The 15468-nt window shown below is 46.0% G+C and overlaps 1 protein-coding gene across 1 annotated transcript in view; it reads right to left on the bottom strand.

The window, feature by feature from the left end:
* The window catches only part of podxl2 (podocalyxin-like 2), a 55689-nt gene that overhangs the window by 17636 nt on the left and 22585 nt on the right, over positions 1–15468 (bottom strand). The window contains exons 2-3 of the mRNA XM_059944847.1: positions 13812–14072; positions 5646–6250 (exon numbers count right to left, since the gene is read on the bottom strand). Coding sequence (XP_059800830.1) covers positions 5646–6250; positions 13812–14072 — 866 coding nt within the window. The remainder of the gene's footprint in view (positions 1–5645; positions 6251–13811; positions 14073–15468) is intronic.

Here is a 15468-nt window from a genome sequence, read left to right on the forward strand (position 1 = left end):
CACACAATGCTGGAGGAACACAGCAGGTCAGGCAGCATCTATGGAGGGGGCAAATCAGTCGATGTTTCAGGCCAAAATGCTTCATCAGGACTGGAATGGAAGGGGGCAGAAGCCAGTGTTGGCCAGAAGAAACTACAGTCTACAATTAGTGGATTTGAAGAATCAAGGACAGGGGAACCTGACAAGCCAATTTTCTTTGTTTCTCCCCATTTTGTGGACTCTGAACTGATTCTTGCTCAGAGCAACTGAATGTGAACAAGGAATTTCAGGTAATAGAAGCATAGAAAACCTAAGGCACAATACAGGCCCTTAGGCTCACAATGCTGTGCAGAACATGTACTTACTTCAGAAATTACCTAGGGTTACCCAAAGCCCTCTACTTTTCTAAGCTCCACATACCGATTCAGGCATCTCTAAAAGACCCTATCGTATACGCCTCCACCTCCATCACTGGCAACCCGTTCCAGGCACTCACCACTCTCTGTGCAAAAAACTTAACCCCAAAATTTCCTCTGTACCTACTTCCAAACACCTTAAAACTGTACCCTCTCGTGCTAGCCATTTCAGCCCTGGGGAAAAGCCTCTGCCTATCCACACAATCAATGCCTCTCACCTCTCACCTCTACCAGGACATCTCTCATCCTCCGTCACTCCAAGGAGAAAAGGCCAAATTCACTCAACCTATTCTCATAAGGCATGCCCCCCAATCCAGACAACATCCTTGTAAATCTCCTCTGCATTCTTTCTATAGTTTCCTCATCCTTCCTGTAGTGAGGCGACCAGAACTGAGCACAGAACCCCAAGTGGGGTCTGAGCAGGGTCCTATATAGCTGCAACATTACCTCTCAGCTCTTGAACTCAATCCCACGATTGATGAAGGCCAATACACCATATGCCTTCTTAAGCACACAATCAACCTGCGCAGAGCTTTCAGTGTCCTATGGACTTAGACCCCAAGATCCCTCTGATTCTCCAAACTGTCAACAGTCTTAACATTAATACTATATTTTGCCATCATATTTGACCTATTAAAATGAACCACCTCACTCTCATCTGGGTTGAACTCCATCTGCCACTTCTCAGCCCAGTTTTGCATCCTATCAATGTCCCACTGTAACCTCTGACAGCCCTCCACACTATCCAAAACACCCCCAATCCTTGTGTCAACAGCAAATTTACTAACCCATCCTTCCACTTCCTCATATAGGTCATTTATAAAAATCATGAAGAGAAGGGGTCCCAGAACAGATCCCTAAGACATACCACCGGTGACCAACCTCCATGCAGATTATGACCCGTCTACAACCAGCCTTTGTCTTCTGTGGGCAAGCCAATTCTGAATCCACAAAGCAAGGTCCCTTTGGATTCCATGCCTCCTTACTTTCTCAATAAGCCTTGCATGGGGTACCTTATCAAATGCCATGCTGAAATCCAAATACACTACATCTACCGCTCTTCCTTCATCAATGTGTGTAGTCACATCCTCAAAAAATTCAATCAGGCTCGTAAAGCATGACCTGCCCTTGACAAAGCCATGCTGACTATTCCTAATCATATGCCTCTCCAAATGTTCATAAATCCTGCCTCTCAGGATCTTTTCTATCAACTTACCAATCATTGATGTAGGACTCACTGGTCTATAATTTCCTGGGCTATCTCTACTCCCTTTCTTGAATAAGGGAACAAAATCCGCAATGCTCCAGCCCTCCGGAACCTCTCCTGTCCCCATTGGTGATGCAAAGATGATCACCAGAGGCTTAGCAATCTCCCCCCTCACCTCCCACAGTAGCCTGGGGTACACCTCACCTGGTCCTGGTGACTTATCCAACTTGATGTTTTCCTAAAGCTCCAGCACATCCTCTTTCTTCATGTCTATATGCTCAAGCTTTTCAGTCCGCTGTAAATCATCCCTACAATAACCAAGATCCTTTTCCGTAGTGAATACTGAAGCAAAGTGTTCATTAAGTACCATTATTTAATAACCTGCTAAATCTGAGACCATTCTCAAATGAGTAGCTACTGATTATGTAAAATACCAGACCCAGCAAAGAAGCAATCTGTAATCTCGTTAGACTCTGTCTGGGTCGCCTTATTTAACTGGTTTGGACCAGTCAGAGTTAAAAGACACCAATACACAAGGCTGGGATGGGCAATACCATGGAACAATGTTGGTTGTAGTTCTAGACAAGGACCAGCAAGAAGGTGACCCAGGTAGGGCAGGTGACCTTGAGCCAATGGGATGGAGATTCACCAGTTCAACTGATGGAAGAACACAAGAAGAGTCAGGAGCTCCAAATACGTAGAGGCGAAATCTCTCCAGCAACCGGAGACCAACCATCGCCAATAAGGAAACATGGAGATCGGGACCATGAGGAACGCCTGGCCAGCATAAATTTCTTTCCGGCTAATATCTTTTCTCTTCATTGACTGTTCACGGAGGGTCAGCGATTCCAGTGGTGTACGCACAAGTAGTTAGTTTGTGAACCCACATGCTTTTTAGTTGAGATAATAAAAGTTACTTGTCGATAAGTACAGATTCTCTGTACCTCACTGATCATTATTACAAAGGGTTATTCTTGTAACACCAGAATGAGGTAGGGAGAGGAGGAGGAGTACAAGCTGGCCAGTGATAGGTCAGACAAGGTGAGGGGGAAGGTGGGTTGGTGAAGGAGAGGGAATAAAATGAGAACCTGTGAGGTGATCGATGGAAAAGGTAAAATGCTGAAGAAAAAGGAATCTGATAGGAGAGAAGAGTGAACCAATGAAAAAAATGAAGGAAGAGGGGCACCAGAGAGAGGTGATAGGCAGGCGAGGAGAAGGGAAGGGGTGAGAGAGGAGCCAGAATGGGGAGTTGTAAAAAAGAGAAGTGGGGGAGTGAAATTACCTGGTTAGAGAAATCAATGTTCATGTGATCAGATTGGGGGCCACCCAGATGGAGTACGAGGAGCTGCCTCTCCAACCTGACCTACAGAGTTTCTCCAGTCAGTATCTGCAGAATCTCGTGTTTATGATCTACCTGATGCATTCACGGTGAACCCTGGCGACTGTTGAACCTCCGTGTTACTGGGCCAGAGCAGTCTGTGTGCCATTCAGTGGTGTTGGTGGGGAGGTGGGTTTCCTTGGTCACAGTAACCAAAGTCAGCTGTTGTGCGAAACCAGCTGGGAGGAACGCATTTAAGAACAGCCAGCGCTCTGTTTTGTGCCCCTTCGACTGTGGCAAGCAGTCAGCATTTAGATTGACTTTGGCAATGAAGATGTGAGCGTCTGTTCCTTTATTTAATTACGCGCTGGTTGTTTTTTTTAAACCACCATTTGATGGAAGCCTCTTTGCATGGACCACCTGCTGCTGTGCTTCCTCTACAGTAGTTGTAGGCTGAGGTCATTACCATGGTTACCAGTGTCAGATCTATTACTGGATTTTGTGCTGGTTTAAATTGACAAGCTGACATTGGGCACATATACATTTGTCACTTGTTACTGACAGAAGACAGACCAGTACAGGGTGTGAGTGGGCGAGGGTGCCGTGCCGAAAGGCCCATTGAGTTTGTTTTGGCCTTTTGAAAGGATGCTAAGTTATACATTCTGCAGAACCCCACATCACACAATGCTTCTCCCCAGCCCCTATATAACCACCCTCTGTACCTCACCTCCTCCTAGGTCAAAGCCAAATAAATTTATTATCAAAGTACATATATGTCACAATATATTACTTTTTATTTTCAACAATAGTTTTTTTTTACAGATAATGAAGCACACTAAGGATCCCACCCATCCATCCAGCCTCCTCTTTGACTTTCTACCATCAGGCAGGAGACTCTGATGAATAAAGACAAGCACGGTCAGGATGAGAAACAGTTTCTCCCATAAGGCTGTTAGATTTCTGAACTCCCTGCCACATCGCATTCAAAGTGTCACCAGATAATTTGTATTGCACCCTACAATATTTAATTTATGCACTTTACCTATGCATAATTAATTCATAATTATTACTTTCCTAAATTACTGTGTGTTATGTGTACTACCGTGCTTTACACCCTGGTTCAGAAAAACATCTCATTTAACTGTATACATGTACAGTATATAGTTAAATTACAATAAACTTGAATTTACAAAGAACTATATGTAAACAAAAAAAAATGTACAAAATTAAAGAAATAATACTCAGAACAGGAGTTGTGGATTCTTTGAAAGTGAGTCTTTAGGTTGTAGAGTAAGGTCAAAGTTGTAGTGAGTGAAGCTATCCACACTTGATCAGGGTCCTGATGGTTGAGGGGTAGTAACTGTTCCTGAACCTGGCGGTGTGGGATTTAAGGCTCCCGGACCTCCTCCCTGCTGGCAGCAGGGAGAAGAGAGCGTGGCCTGGGTGGTGGCCAACTACCTCAGAAATTCAGAAGGATGGGTGTGGGGGAATCTCATTGAAGCCCGTGGTTACTGATCGGCTTGGAGAGAGTGGACAAGGTTTCTATCAGCAGGTGAGTCTATGATCTGAGGGATCAGCCGCAAATTTACGGAATGTCCCTTTAGAACTGAGACGAAGAGTGATTTTATTCCACATTCTGCTATTGTTTCCCCTTGAACAACCTTGACACACAGTTGTGATGGACAGCGTGCAAAACAAATTATTTCACTGTACCTTCGAACGTGGAACAATAACAAACTAATTTGCCAATTTACTTACCACTTGCTGGCCCCTACTCCTCCCCCTCATCCCACCTCCTTATTCTGGATTCTGCCCCCTTCCTTTCCAGACCTGATGAAAGGTCTCTGCCTGAAATGTCGACTGTTTATTCCTCTCTATGGATGCTGCCTGACTTCCAGCATTTTGTGTGTGTTGTTCTAGATTCCCAGCCCCTGCAGTCTCTCTTGTGTTATCAATGAACTGAAGAGAATTTGTGAAGAATATTGATAATGGCTGGGGACACCCACCTTGTAAAGACACTGCCCAGGAGGAGGAAAAGGCAACTCACTTCTGTAGAAAAATTTGCCAAGAACAATCATGGTCACCTATCAACTGAATTAAATATTACAATGGCCATGGCAGGATTTGAACTCGGAACTCTGAATGGTCAGTCTGGGCCTCAGTTACCTCTGGCCTTCAAATTGCCTCATTGAACAATGGAGGAAGCAGATTCAAGAGGGGTGGGACTAAACCAGTGCATGGGTTTTCTCCTGTGCTCCCTTTTCCTTCCACGTTCCAAATTGTGCGGCAAAGGTTAATAAGTTGGGGTCATGCTATGGTGGCACTCGTGGGCTGCCCCAGCCCAACCCTCGGACTGGGTTGGTCGCTGATGCACTTCACTGTATATTTTATTCAGAAACACAGGACAGTCACAGTCTCTTCCAGCTCAACGAACCCACGCCACCCAATTACACCCATGTGACCAATTACCCTACTAACATGTACATCTTTGATACCAGGGAGCAAACCTGCAGGAAACCCACGCAGTCACAGGGAGTACATACACACTCCTTACAGGCAGCAGCGGGAATTGAACCTGGAATGCTGGAGCTGTTATAGTCTAATGCTAACTGTGCCACCGCTGTACATGTGCCAAATAATTAATCTGTAATGCTGTGGGATCTTTCTGTGCTGCACCCCTCTACGATTCCACCAAGCCCAACAGATGAGCAACATTGGCCATTACCTGTGTCATCTTCTGAGATCCTCCTCTGCCAATGGGGACTCCTGGCTCCTGGACCTCCTCAGGATGCTGTCCGGGCTCCTCTGCCTTGGATTCCACTTCCGTGGCAGTCCTATGGTCCGGATCAGGGGTGGCAGTGCCTACCCCTGTCCCACTCCCAATGGGAGGGCCTGCAGGTGAGATAGAGCCCCTGGCCATGGTGAGGGTCCTAGCAGATCCAGTGATCCCTACCACACCCGGGAGGAGTTGCTGCAGGACCGAGGAAGAGGAGGGTTTGAGGACAGTGTCAGTGAAGCCCAAGGTGACTGCAGGCGCTTCTGGCGTACCCGGGCGGGTGGCCGTGGGCTCCTTCTGACCCCCGAGTGCGGATCCCTCTGCTGCTCTGCTGCTGGGCTGCTCCATCGTAGAGCCAGGTCTCATCAGCCTGGTGTTGGTTGGCGAGGCGGGAGGCAATCCCAACATTTCAGCAAAGCCTGATGGTGAGGTCATGGTCACCAGGGAAAACCAAGGCTCCAGCGTGGAAGAAAATGGATTCAGTTCATCTAATTCACCAGCCACGGCTTCTGAAAATGGCACTGGTGGAAGGAGGGATGTAGCAGTTGTGCTTTCTAAAATGAGAGAAGGTACATCATATCACTGGTGGAAAGACCATGCACATAGTCCAGACACAACACAACAATGTCCATTTAGGAATAGGTGGCAGAGGGGAAGAAGCTGTTCCTGAATCACTGAGTGTGTGCTTCCAGGCTTCTGTACCTCCTCTCTGATGGTAACAGTGAGAAAAGGGCATGCCCTGGGTGCTGATGGTCCTTAATAATGGATGTTGCCTTTCTGAGACACTGCTTCCTAAAGATGTCCTGGGTACTTTGTAGGCAGGTTCCCAAGATGGAGCTAACTAGATTTACAACCTTCTGTAGCTTCTTTTGGTCCTGTGCTGTAGCCCCTCCATACCAGACAGTGATGCAGCCTGTCAGAATGCTCTCCATGGTACAACTATAGAAGTTTTTGAGTGTATTTGTTGACATGCCAAATCTCTAATAAAGTATAACTGCTGTCTTGCCTTCTTTATAACTCCATTGATATGTTGGGACCAAGTTAAATCCTCAGAGATCTTAACACCCAGGACCTTGAAGCTGCTCACTCTATCTACTTCTGATCCCTCTATGAGGATTGGTATGTGTTCCTTCATCTTACCCTTCCTGAAATCCACAATCAACTCTTTTGTCTTGCTGACATTGACTGCCAGGTTGTTGTCTATCATTCAAGTCCACATCCAAAATGTAGAAAACCTGGGCAACGTTCTCCAGGCACTGCAGCAGGCTCTCCTCTCTCCAGTAGTGTAGCAGAACTTTCTTAGAAGTTTGCAAAGCTTCAGCATGACATCTAAAACTTTGACAAACTTCTACAGATGTATGGTGGAGAGCATCACAGCCTGGTATGGAAACACCAATGCCCTTGAATGGAAAGTCCTACAAAAAGTAGTGGGTACAGACCAGTCCATCACAAATAAAGACCTCCCTCCCCATCATTTAGCACATCTACATGGAGCACTGTTGCAGGAATGCAGCATCTATCATCAAGGACCCCCACCATCCAGACCATGTTCTCCTCTCACTGCTGCCATCAGAAAGGTGGTACAGAAACCTCAAGACCACACCATCAGGTTCAGGGACAGTTATTACCCCTCAACCATCAGGCTCTTGAACCAGAGGAGTTAACTTCGCTCAACTTGTATCGAAGTGTTCTGTGGCTCTACGAGAGCGTGGTAGGTGCCTGAAAGATACTGCCATGGGCAGCAGTGAAAGTAGATACAATCGTGGTGTTTACGAGACTGTTCTACAGGTACATGAACATGCAGGGAACAGAGGGATATGGATCATGTGCAAGCAGAAGGGATCTTGTTTAATTCAGTGCCACGTTTAAACACTGCAGGCCAGTGAAGGAGCAGGAAACTTGGGTAAAGAGGAGAGGTCTCAGAGTGGACAGGCTGATGGAATTGATCCACTGCCACAGGGAACACATCCATTCCTGTGCTGTACTATTGCTATATTTGCCCCAGTGTCCCAAAAAAAAGAGAAACAATACCTAACTCTATCTCCTTTGACTTCTGCCTTTGATTTCTTGTCTCTGCAGTGCCCACTGCATTTATCCTTCACAAGAGATTCTGCAAATGCTGCAAATCCAGAGCAATGCACAAAATGCTGGAGGAACTCAGCAGGAGGGGAATATAAAGAGCTGACGTTTTGAGCTGAGACCCTTCATCAGGACTGGAAAGGAAGGGGGGGGGGGAGATGCCAGAGTAAGATGGTGGACGGAGGGGGAAGGAGGACAAGCTATAAAGTGAGAGGTGAAGTGAGGTGGGTAGGGAAGGGGGAGGTGGATGAAGTAAAAAGGTGGGAAAGGGGAAGGGCTGGAGAAGGAGGAATCTGATAGGACTGGTCAGTGGGAGAAAGGGAACAAGGAGGGGAACCAAAGGGAAGTGATAGGCAAGCGAGGAGAAGAGGTAAGAGACCAGAGTGGAGAACTGAAGAGGGAAGGGGGAGATGGAAAAAAAATTACCGGAAGTTGGAGAAATGTATGTCTTCAGGTTAAAGGCTAAATGAAAGACTTATCTTTTACTTCTGAGGCACTGGGGAAATCCGCACCTGGAACGATTTGTTGTTGTCTTTAAATGAACCACAATTATCCTCCAGATAAAATCCATTACCTCCTGACCGATCCACACAAAGCTTTTAATGAACTACCTTTGTGGGTTTGAACCGCTTTAACAAAGGTCCCAGTGTATAAATGTAGGTCAGGTGCTTGCTGCTGAGTCTTAAACGCTCAACGGTTTGCTTTGATAACACCATCCACTTATTGTACCAAACACAAGGCTCAGAGAAAGATTAGACGCTGTCTGGGATTTATTCTTTTAAGTAGCTTATCAGACTGTCGCACTAAAACTATAAATCAGAGTATAGCCAAGAGGCTGTTGTTGATTGTTAAATGGTAAAAGTTTCCAAAAGCAACTCGACAAGAGAAGAAACAGATTCAGAGGGCACGGAAATAATCTTCCATACATACAGAATTCCACAACTTTGTTTTGCCATTAGTCTCAGGAAAGCCAAGTTTAGACTATAAGACATTGGAGCAGCTTTCAGGTGGTGTAAAATTTTCCTACTCAGAGCAATGGTTAGTCCTCACAGCCGTACTAAAAAAAAATCAGGGGAAACATTGATCTGGACAACTTCATGGGCCAAAGGGCTCCATGCTGCACTGTACTGTTTCTCATGGGTAATCTGCAATGTGGTGGCATAAACACAGAATTCTCCAGCGTCCAGTAACTACTCCTCCTCTTTACCTTTTCTCTTTCGTCCATCACCTACTTCCCCCCTCCCACAAGCTCTCCATCTGCCCATTTCCTTCTGTCTCTCTCACACACACTCCTCCCACCAGTACTCTCCTTACTTCCATGTTCCACCTCCCTCTTCTAACAGATTCCATCATCTTCAGCCCGTTGTCACTCCCACCCATTGTATCCCACTCTTCCCCGTCCATCACCTGCCTTAATCCTCTTCTCACCCACATCCACTCTTCACCTGCCAGCTCCTGCCCCACCTCTTTACACTGGTCAGCTCCCCTCCATCTTTCAGCCTCATGAAGGGTCTTGGCCCATTTGACTGTCCATTTCCCTCCCCAGATGCTGCCTGACCTGCTGAGTTCCTCCAGCTGTATGATTTTCCTATTTCAGTGTACTGTATGCATAAACGAAGCCATAAGATTTGAGCAATTAAGCCATTCAGCCCATCAATTCTGTTCCACTATTCCATCATGGCTGATTTATTATCCTCTTCTCAACCCCATTCTCCTGCCTTCTCTCCATAACTTTTGACACACTTACTAATCAAAAACTTTTCAACCTCTGCTTTAAATATACCCAATGACTTTGCCCCCACAGCCATCTGTGGCAACGAATTACACAGATTCACCAACCTCTGGCTAAAGAAATTCCTTCTGATCTCTGTTTCTAAAGGGATGTTTTTCTACTCTGAGGCCCTGCTCATTGATCCTAGACTTTCCCATTATAGGAAACATCCTCTGCACATCCACTTTATCTGGTAATAGGCAGACCTGGAGAGAGCAGTTCGCTACACTCCATCACCATTGTGCGTGGGATCCAATTCCCCTAAGTTTCCCTTTCAAACTCCCACCTCTCACCTCAAGCCAGTGCTCTCTCGTTTTTGATACCCTCAGCATGGGGAGAAGATTTGGGGGCCTTATTTGCCTCCTCTGAGGGTGGTAGAAAATGCGCCAGATAAGCATTTCAAAAGAGAAGCTGAAGGAGGAAATAAAAGTGGAGACTTGACAGGGGAATGAGACAATCAGGATTGCTCTATAATGAACCAGCATGAGACAATAGCCTATTTCTATACTGACACCATGACTGCAGGTGTTGGACCAGTAAAACAGAATACTGTTCTGAAGAATGAGAGGGGGACCTCATTGAAACCCAGCAAATATTGAAAGGCCTCAATATAAATGATGTGGAAGGGATATTTCCAATTGTGGGAGTCTAGGACTAGAGGACTCAATCTCAGAAAAGGATGTTCCTCTCGAACAGAGATAAAAAGGAATTTGTTTAGCTAGAATGTAGTGAATATGTGGAATTCCTTGCCACAGATAGCTCTGGAGGCCTAGTCATTTGATATAATTAAAGTGGAGGTTGATAGGTTCTTGATTAGTCAGGGCATCAAAGTCTACAGGGAGAAGGCAGGAAATGGGATTGAGAGGGAGAACAAATCAGCCATGATCTTGATGGGCTGAATGGCCTAATTCTGCTCCAATGTCTTATAAATGGTTTCTTCCTGAGTGGCTGAAGGAGCAGAATTAACCAACTGCAGTGATAATCAGTCAACCAACTACATATACACACACACATTGTGTATCGTTCACTCACACCCTTTCCACTGAGTGTTCATCATGAAAAGTCAAGATCAGTGGTTCCCAACCTTTTTAATGCCATGGACCAATACAGCCAAGCAAGAGGCCTGTGGACCCCAGGTTGGGAAGCCCTGGCCAAGTTAGAGTGGATGTGGAGAGGATGTTTCTGAAGGAGAAAGAGCCTAGGACTAGCGGACGCAGCCTGAGAATAGGACACCCTTTTCAAACAGAAATGAGGAGAAATTTGGGGAGTAGGTTGGCAGGTTGGGAAGGGGTTTCTTTGGCTGTTGGAGATCAAACCTTGTGGATTAAGCAGAGAAGAGAACATCTGCAGATGCTGGAAATCCAAGCAACACCCACAAAATGCTGGAGGAACTCAGCAGACCAGGTAGCATCTATGGAAAAGAGTACAGTCGACATTTCAGGCGGAGACCCTTCATCAGGACTGGAGGAAAAAAATGATGAGGTGTCAAGAGTTAGAAGAAGTGGGGAGAGGAGGAAGAAACTCAAGGTGATTGATGAAACTGAGAGGGGGATGGGGTGAAGTAAAGAGCTGGAAAGTTGATTGGTGAAACAGATACAGGGCTGGAGAAGAGAGAATCTGATAGGAGAGGACAGAAGGCCGTGTTAGAGAAAATCAGAGGGGATTAAACACCATAGAGAGGTGGTGAGCAGTTAAGGAGATAAAGTGAGAGAGTGAAAAGGGGATGGGGAATTGTGAAGGGGGGGGGGGAAACATTACCAGAACTTTGAGAAATCGATGTTCATGCCATCAGTTTGGAGGCTACCCAGATGGAATACAAGGTGTGATCTGAGTGTGGCCTCCTTGCGAAAGTAGAGGAGGCCGTGGACTAACATGCCGGAATAGGAATGGGAAGTGGAATTAAAATTGGTGGCCACTGGGAGATCCCACTTTTCCTGTTGGACAGAGTGTGGGTGCTCAGCGAAGCGGTCTCCCAATTTACGTCGGGTGTCACCGATAGAAAGGGGACCAAGCTGGGGGCACCAGAGACAGTAGATGACCCCGACAGACTCATAGATGAAGTGTTGCCTCACCTGGAAGAACTGTTTGGGGCTCTGAATGGTAGTGAGGGAGAAGGTTTAGGGACAGGGTTAGCATTTGTTCCACTTGCAAGGATGGGCCAGGAGGGAGATCTATGGAGAGGGACGAATGGATCGTGTAGGAAGTGTTCCCTGCAGAAAGCAGAAAGTTGGTGGGAGGGGGAGGGGGGTGAAGGGAAGATGTGCTTGGTGGTGGGATCCCATTGGAGGTGGCAGAAGTTACGGAGAATTATGTGCTGGATGCAGAGGCTGGTGGGGGGGAACAAGAGGAACTATATCCCTGGTGGGGTGGTGGGAGAATGAGACAGGGCAGATTTGCGCAAAATGGAAGAGATGCAGTTGAGGGCAGCATTAATGGTGGAGGAAGGGAAGCCCCTTCCTTTGAGGAAGGAGGAAAGCTCCTTCATTCTGGAATGAAAAGCCTCTTCCTGAGAACAGATGCAGCGGAGACAAAGGAATTGAGAGAAGGTGATGGGGTTTTTACAAGTAGCAGGGTGGGAAGAGGTATAAGTCCAGGTAACTGTGAGAATCAGCGGGTTTATAAAAGAGATCAAGAGATAAGCTGTCTCCAGAGGCAGAGAGATTGTGAAAGGGGAAGCAGGTGTTGGAAATGGACCAGGTAAATTTGAGGGCAGGGTAAAAGTTCGAGGCAAATTTGATTAAGTTGACGAGTTCCGCGTGGCTGCATGAAGCCACATCAATGCAGTTTTCCAGTGAAGGCTTGGAACATGGACCGTTCCATGTAGCCAAAGGCATACCCACATGAGTACCCACGGCAGAACCTTTCGTTTGAAGGAAGTGCGAAGAGCTGAGGGAGAAACTATTAAAAGGGAGGACAAGTTCTGCCAGACAGAGAAGAGTTCTGGTGGGTGGGGGGGGGGGGGGGGGGGAGCTGGTTGGGTCTGGTGTCCAGAAGGGAAGGGAGAGCTTTGAGGCCTTCCTGGTGGGGGATGGAGATGTATAGGGAGGGACATCCATGGTGAAAATAAGATGCTCAGGGTCAGAGAACCTGAAACCATTGAGAAGATCCAGGGCGTGAGAAGTGTCACGGATGTAGGTAGGAAGGGACTGAACTCTGGGAGGGAGATAAAACAATCAAGGTATGCAGTTACAAGTTCAGTGGGGCAGGAACAAGCAGATCCAACAGGTCTGCCTAGACAGGTAGGTTTGTGAATTTTGGGTAAGAGGTAGAAACGAGAGGTGTGGGGTGAGGGAACTATGAGCTTGGTGGCAGTGGGTGGGAGATCCCCAGAGTTAATGAGGACGGTGATGGTGGGGGAGACAATAGCCTGGTGCTCCTCAGTGGGATCCTGTTCGAGTAAATAACAGGTGTCTGACAGTTGATTAAACAAAGGCTCTGTCTGCTCTCTCTCCATGGGGCATAATTTAACTGTTATGTTTATAATTATAAAACATTGAAATAATTCAACAGGAGTCCAAAATGTGAAACTTAACTTCTTGTTTACTTCAATTGAGGCACTCATATGATGTGGTAGAGTGATGATGTATGCAATTCATGTATTTTTACAAATAGCCCTTAATTATTTAAATTAACAAGAATGCTTATAAGAATGTATATACTGCATATAAGCACACATACACACAAAGTCTATTCAAATATTAAATCACAACAGCCTATCATTCATACATGTCCCCAGCATCTGGATAAAACAAACTGATTATTGTAAAAGCCATTAGATGTGCTAGTAACACACACAAGATGCTGGAGGAACTCAGCAGGCTAGACAGCATCTACGGAGGGGAATAAACAATCGATGTTTCGGGCTGAGAGCCTCCATTAGGACAGGTGAGACCTGATGAAGGGTCTCTGCCCGAAACGTTGTCTGGATCCGATTCAGGGGAACGCAGCAGATTGGACTGCTGTACAATAGATTCCCCTTCACACTTGTGACCTCAAAATGACATTAAACAATATTGAATCTCTCATCTTAAATACATGCATTCTCATATTTGACATTTCTACCCTGGGAGAGAGATTCTATTTTGTCTATGCCTCCTATAATTTTATAAACTTCGATCAGGTCACCCCCTCACTCTGACCCTTCCAGACAAAACAACCCCATTTTGCCCAACCTCTCCTGACAATTAAATCAATAAGAAATACAAGTGCAGCACATCGATTTCTTCCCCTGCCCACCTCTCACCTCACCCTCCTTGCAGACAAACCTGAAGAGGCTTCTGGGTCCTCCTGAATCCCAGAATTCCCAGGTAGTGATGGCTGGGAGCTGCTTGATTCTTCCTGAGAATCTCCAGCCACTGTTGACAGTTCGACCTCCGACTGACCCACAACATCCCCCAAGGCATCCATCTCCACTTCCGTCGATGTGAAGTCCAAGTAAGTCACATTGGTGAGATCTTTTCCCGAGGAGGAATTGAAAGTTTGCGACTGGGCCGCCACCATCATTGCGCAATAAAGGCATAAAGAAACTGGGCAAAAGTACAACAAATGCAAAGTTAGTGGTAAGTGAAGGGTGAAGAGGATAAAGAGAGCATCTCTGACAGGATTTGTCTGAGGTTTATAGAGCCATAGAGAGATACAGCAAGGAAATAGGCCATTCAGCCCATCAACATGTGACTACCATTGTACCCATTTTTACATTACTCCCACATCATTAATACATTACCCCTATGAAGTGCCCACTTAATTACCCCTCTGAGGTACTGTCACCTTCCCTTTTGATATTGCCCCATTAACTGCCGATGACACGGTCTCTTTAATTACCCCAGCCTGCTGCAGCCCCTTTCTGTTGTGTATTGTGTTCAGTTCTGGTCGCTTCATTATAGGAAGGATGTGGAAGCTTTGGAGAGGGTGCAGAGGAGATTTACCAGGATGCTGCCTGGATTACACAGCACATCTTCTGATAAAGGTTCGAAAACGTTGACTGTTTATTTTCCCCCACAGATGCTGACTGGCCTGCTGAATTTCCTCCAGCATTTTGTAGCGTTGCTTTGAATTTCTAGCATCTGCAGAATCTCTTGTGTGGTTGAGTAAACTAGGGCCTTTCTCTTTGCAGCAAAGCGGGATTAGAAGTGACTTAATACAGGTGTACAAGATGATAAGAGGCATAGATCGAGTGGACAGCCAGAGATTTTTTCCCCCACAGTGGAAATGGCTAATATGAGGGAGCATAATTTTAAGGTGATTGGAGGGGATGTCAGAGATTGGTTTGTCTTTTAAAAAAAAAGGGGTGGGTGCATGCAAGGTGGTAGAGGCAGATACATTAGGGACATTTAGGAGACTCCTAGATAGGCACAGAGATGATAGAAAAATGGAAAATGTCAGGAGTAAGTATTTTAAGCAGAGAGTGGTGAGTGTGTGGAAAGGGCTGCCGGTGATGGTGGTGGAGGCGGATACAATAGGGTCTTTTAAGAGACTCCTGGATAGGTACATGGAGCTCATTAAAATAGAGGGCTATGGGTAACCCTAGGTAATTTCTAAAGTTAAGTTCATGTTTGGCACAGCACTGTGGCCGAAGGGCCTGTATTGTGCTGTAGGTTTTCTATGCTTCTATGAGCATACACTGCCCAATTACACCATGTGTCCAAATGTATGTCTAACCCTAAACATACGTGTTTAGAATGTGGAGGAAACCGGAGCATCCAGACGAAATCCACAGGGTCACAGGTAGGATTTACTGAAATCTAACAGACAGCAGTGGAATAGAAACTGGTCACATAAGACTAAAGATGGAAGATTTTAGCTTTATTTCTCATAGGTATATCAAAACATGCAGTGAAATGCAACGTTTGCATCAATAACCAACACAATCCGAGGGTGTGCTGGGAACAGACTGCAAGTGTCACCATTCTTCCTGCCAACAAT

This window comes from Hypanus sabinus, chromosome 19, assembly GCF_030144855.1.
Source record: "Hypanus sabinus isolate sHypSab1 chromosome 19, sHypSab1.hap1, whole genome shotgun sequence".
Lineage (NCBI taxonomy): Eukaryota > Metazoa > Chordata > Chondrichthyes > Myliobatiformes > Dasyatidae > Hypanus > Hypanus sabinus.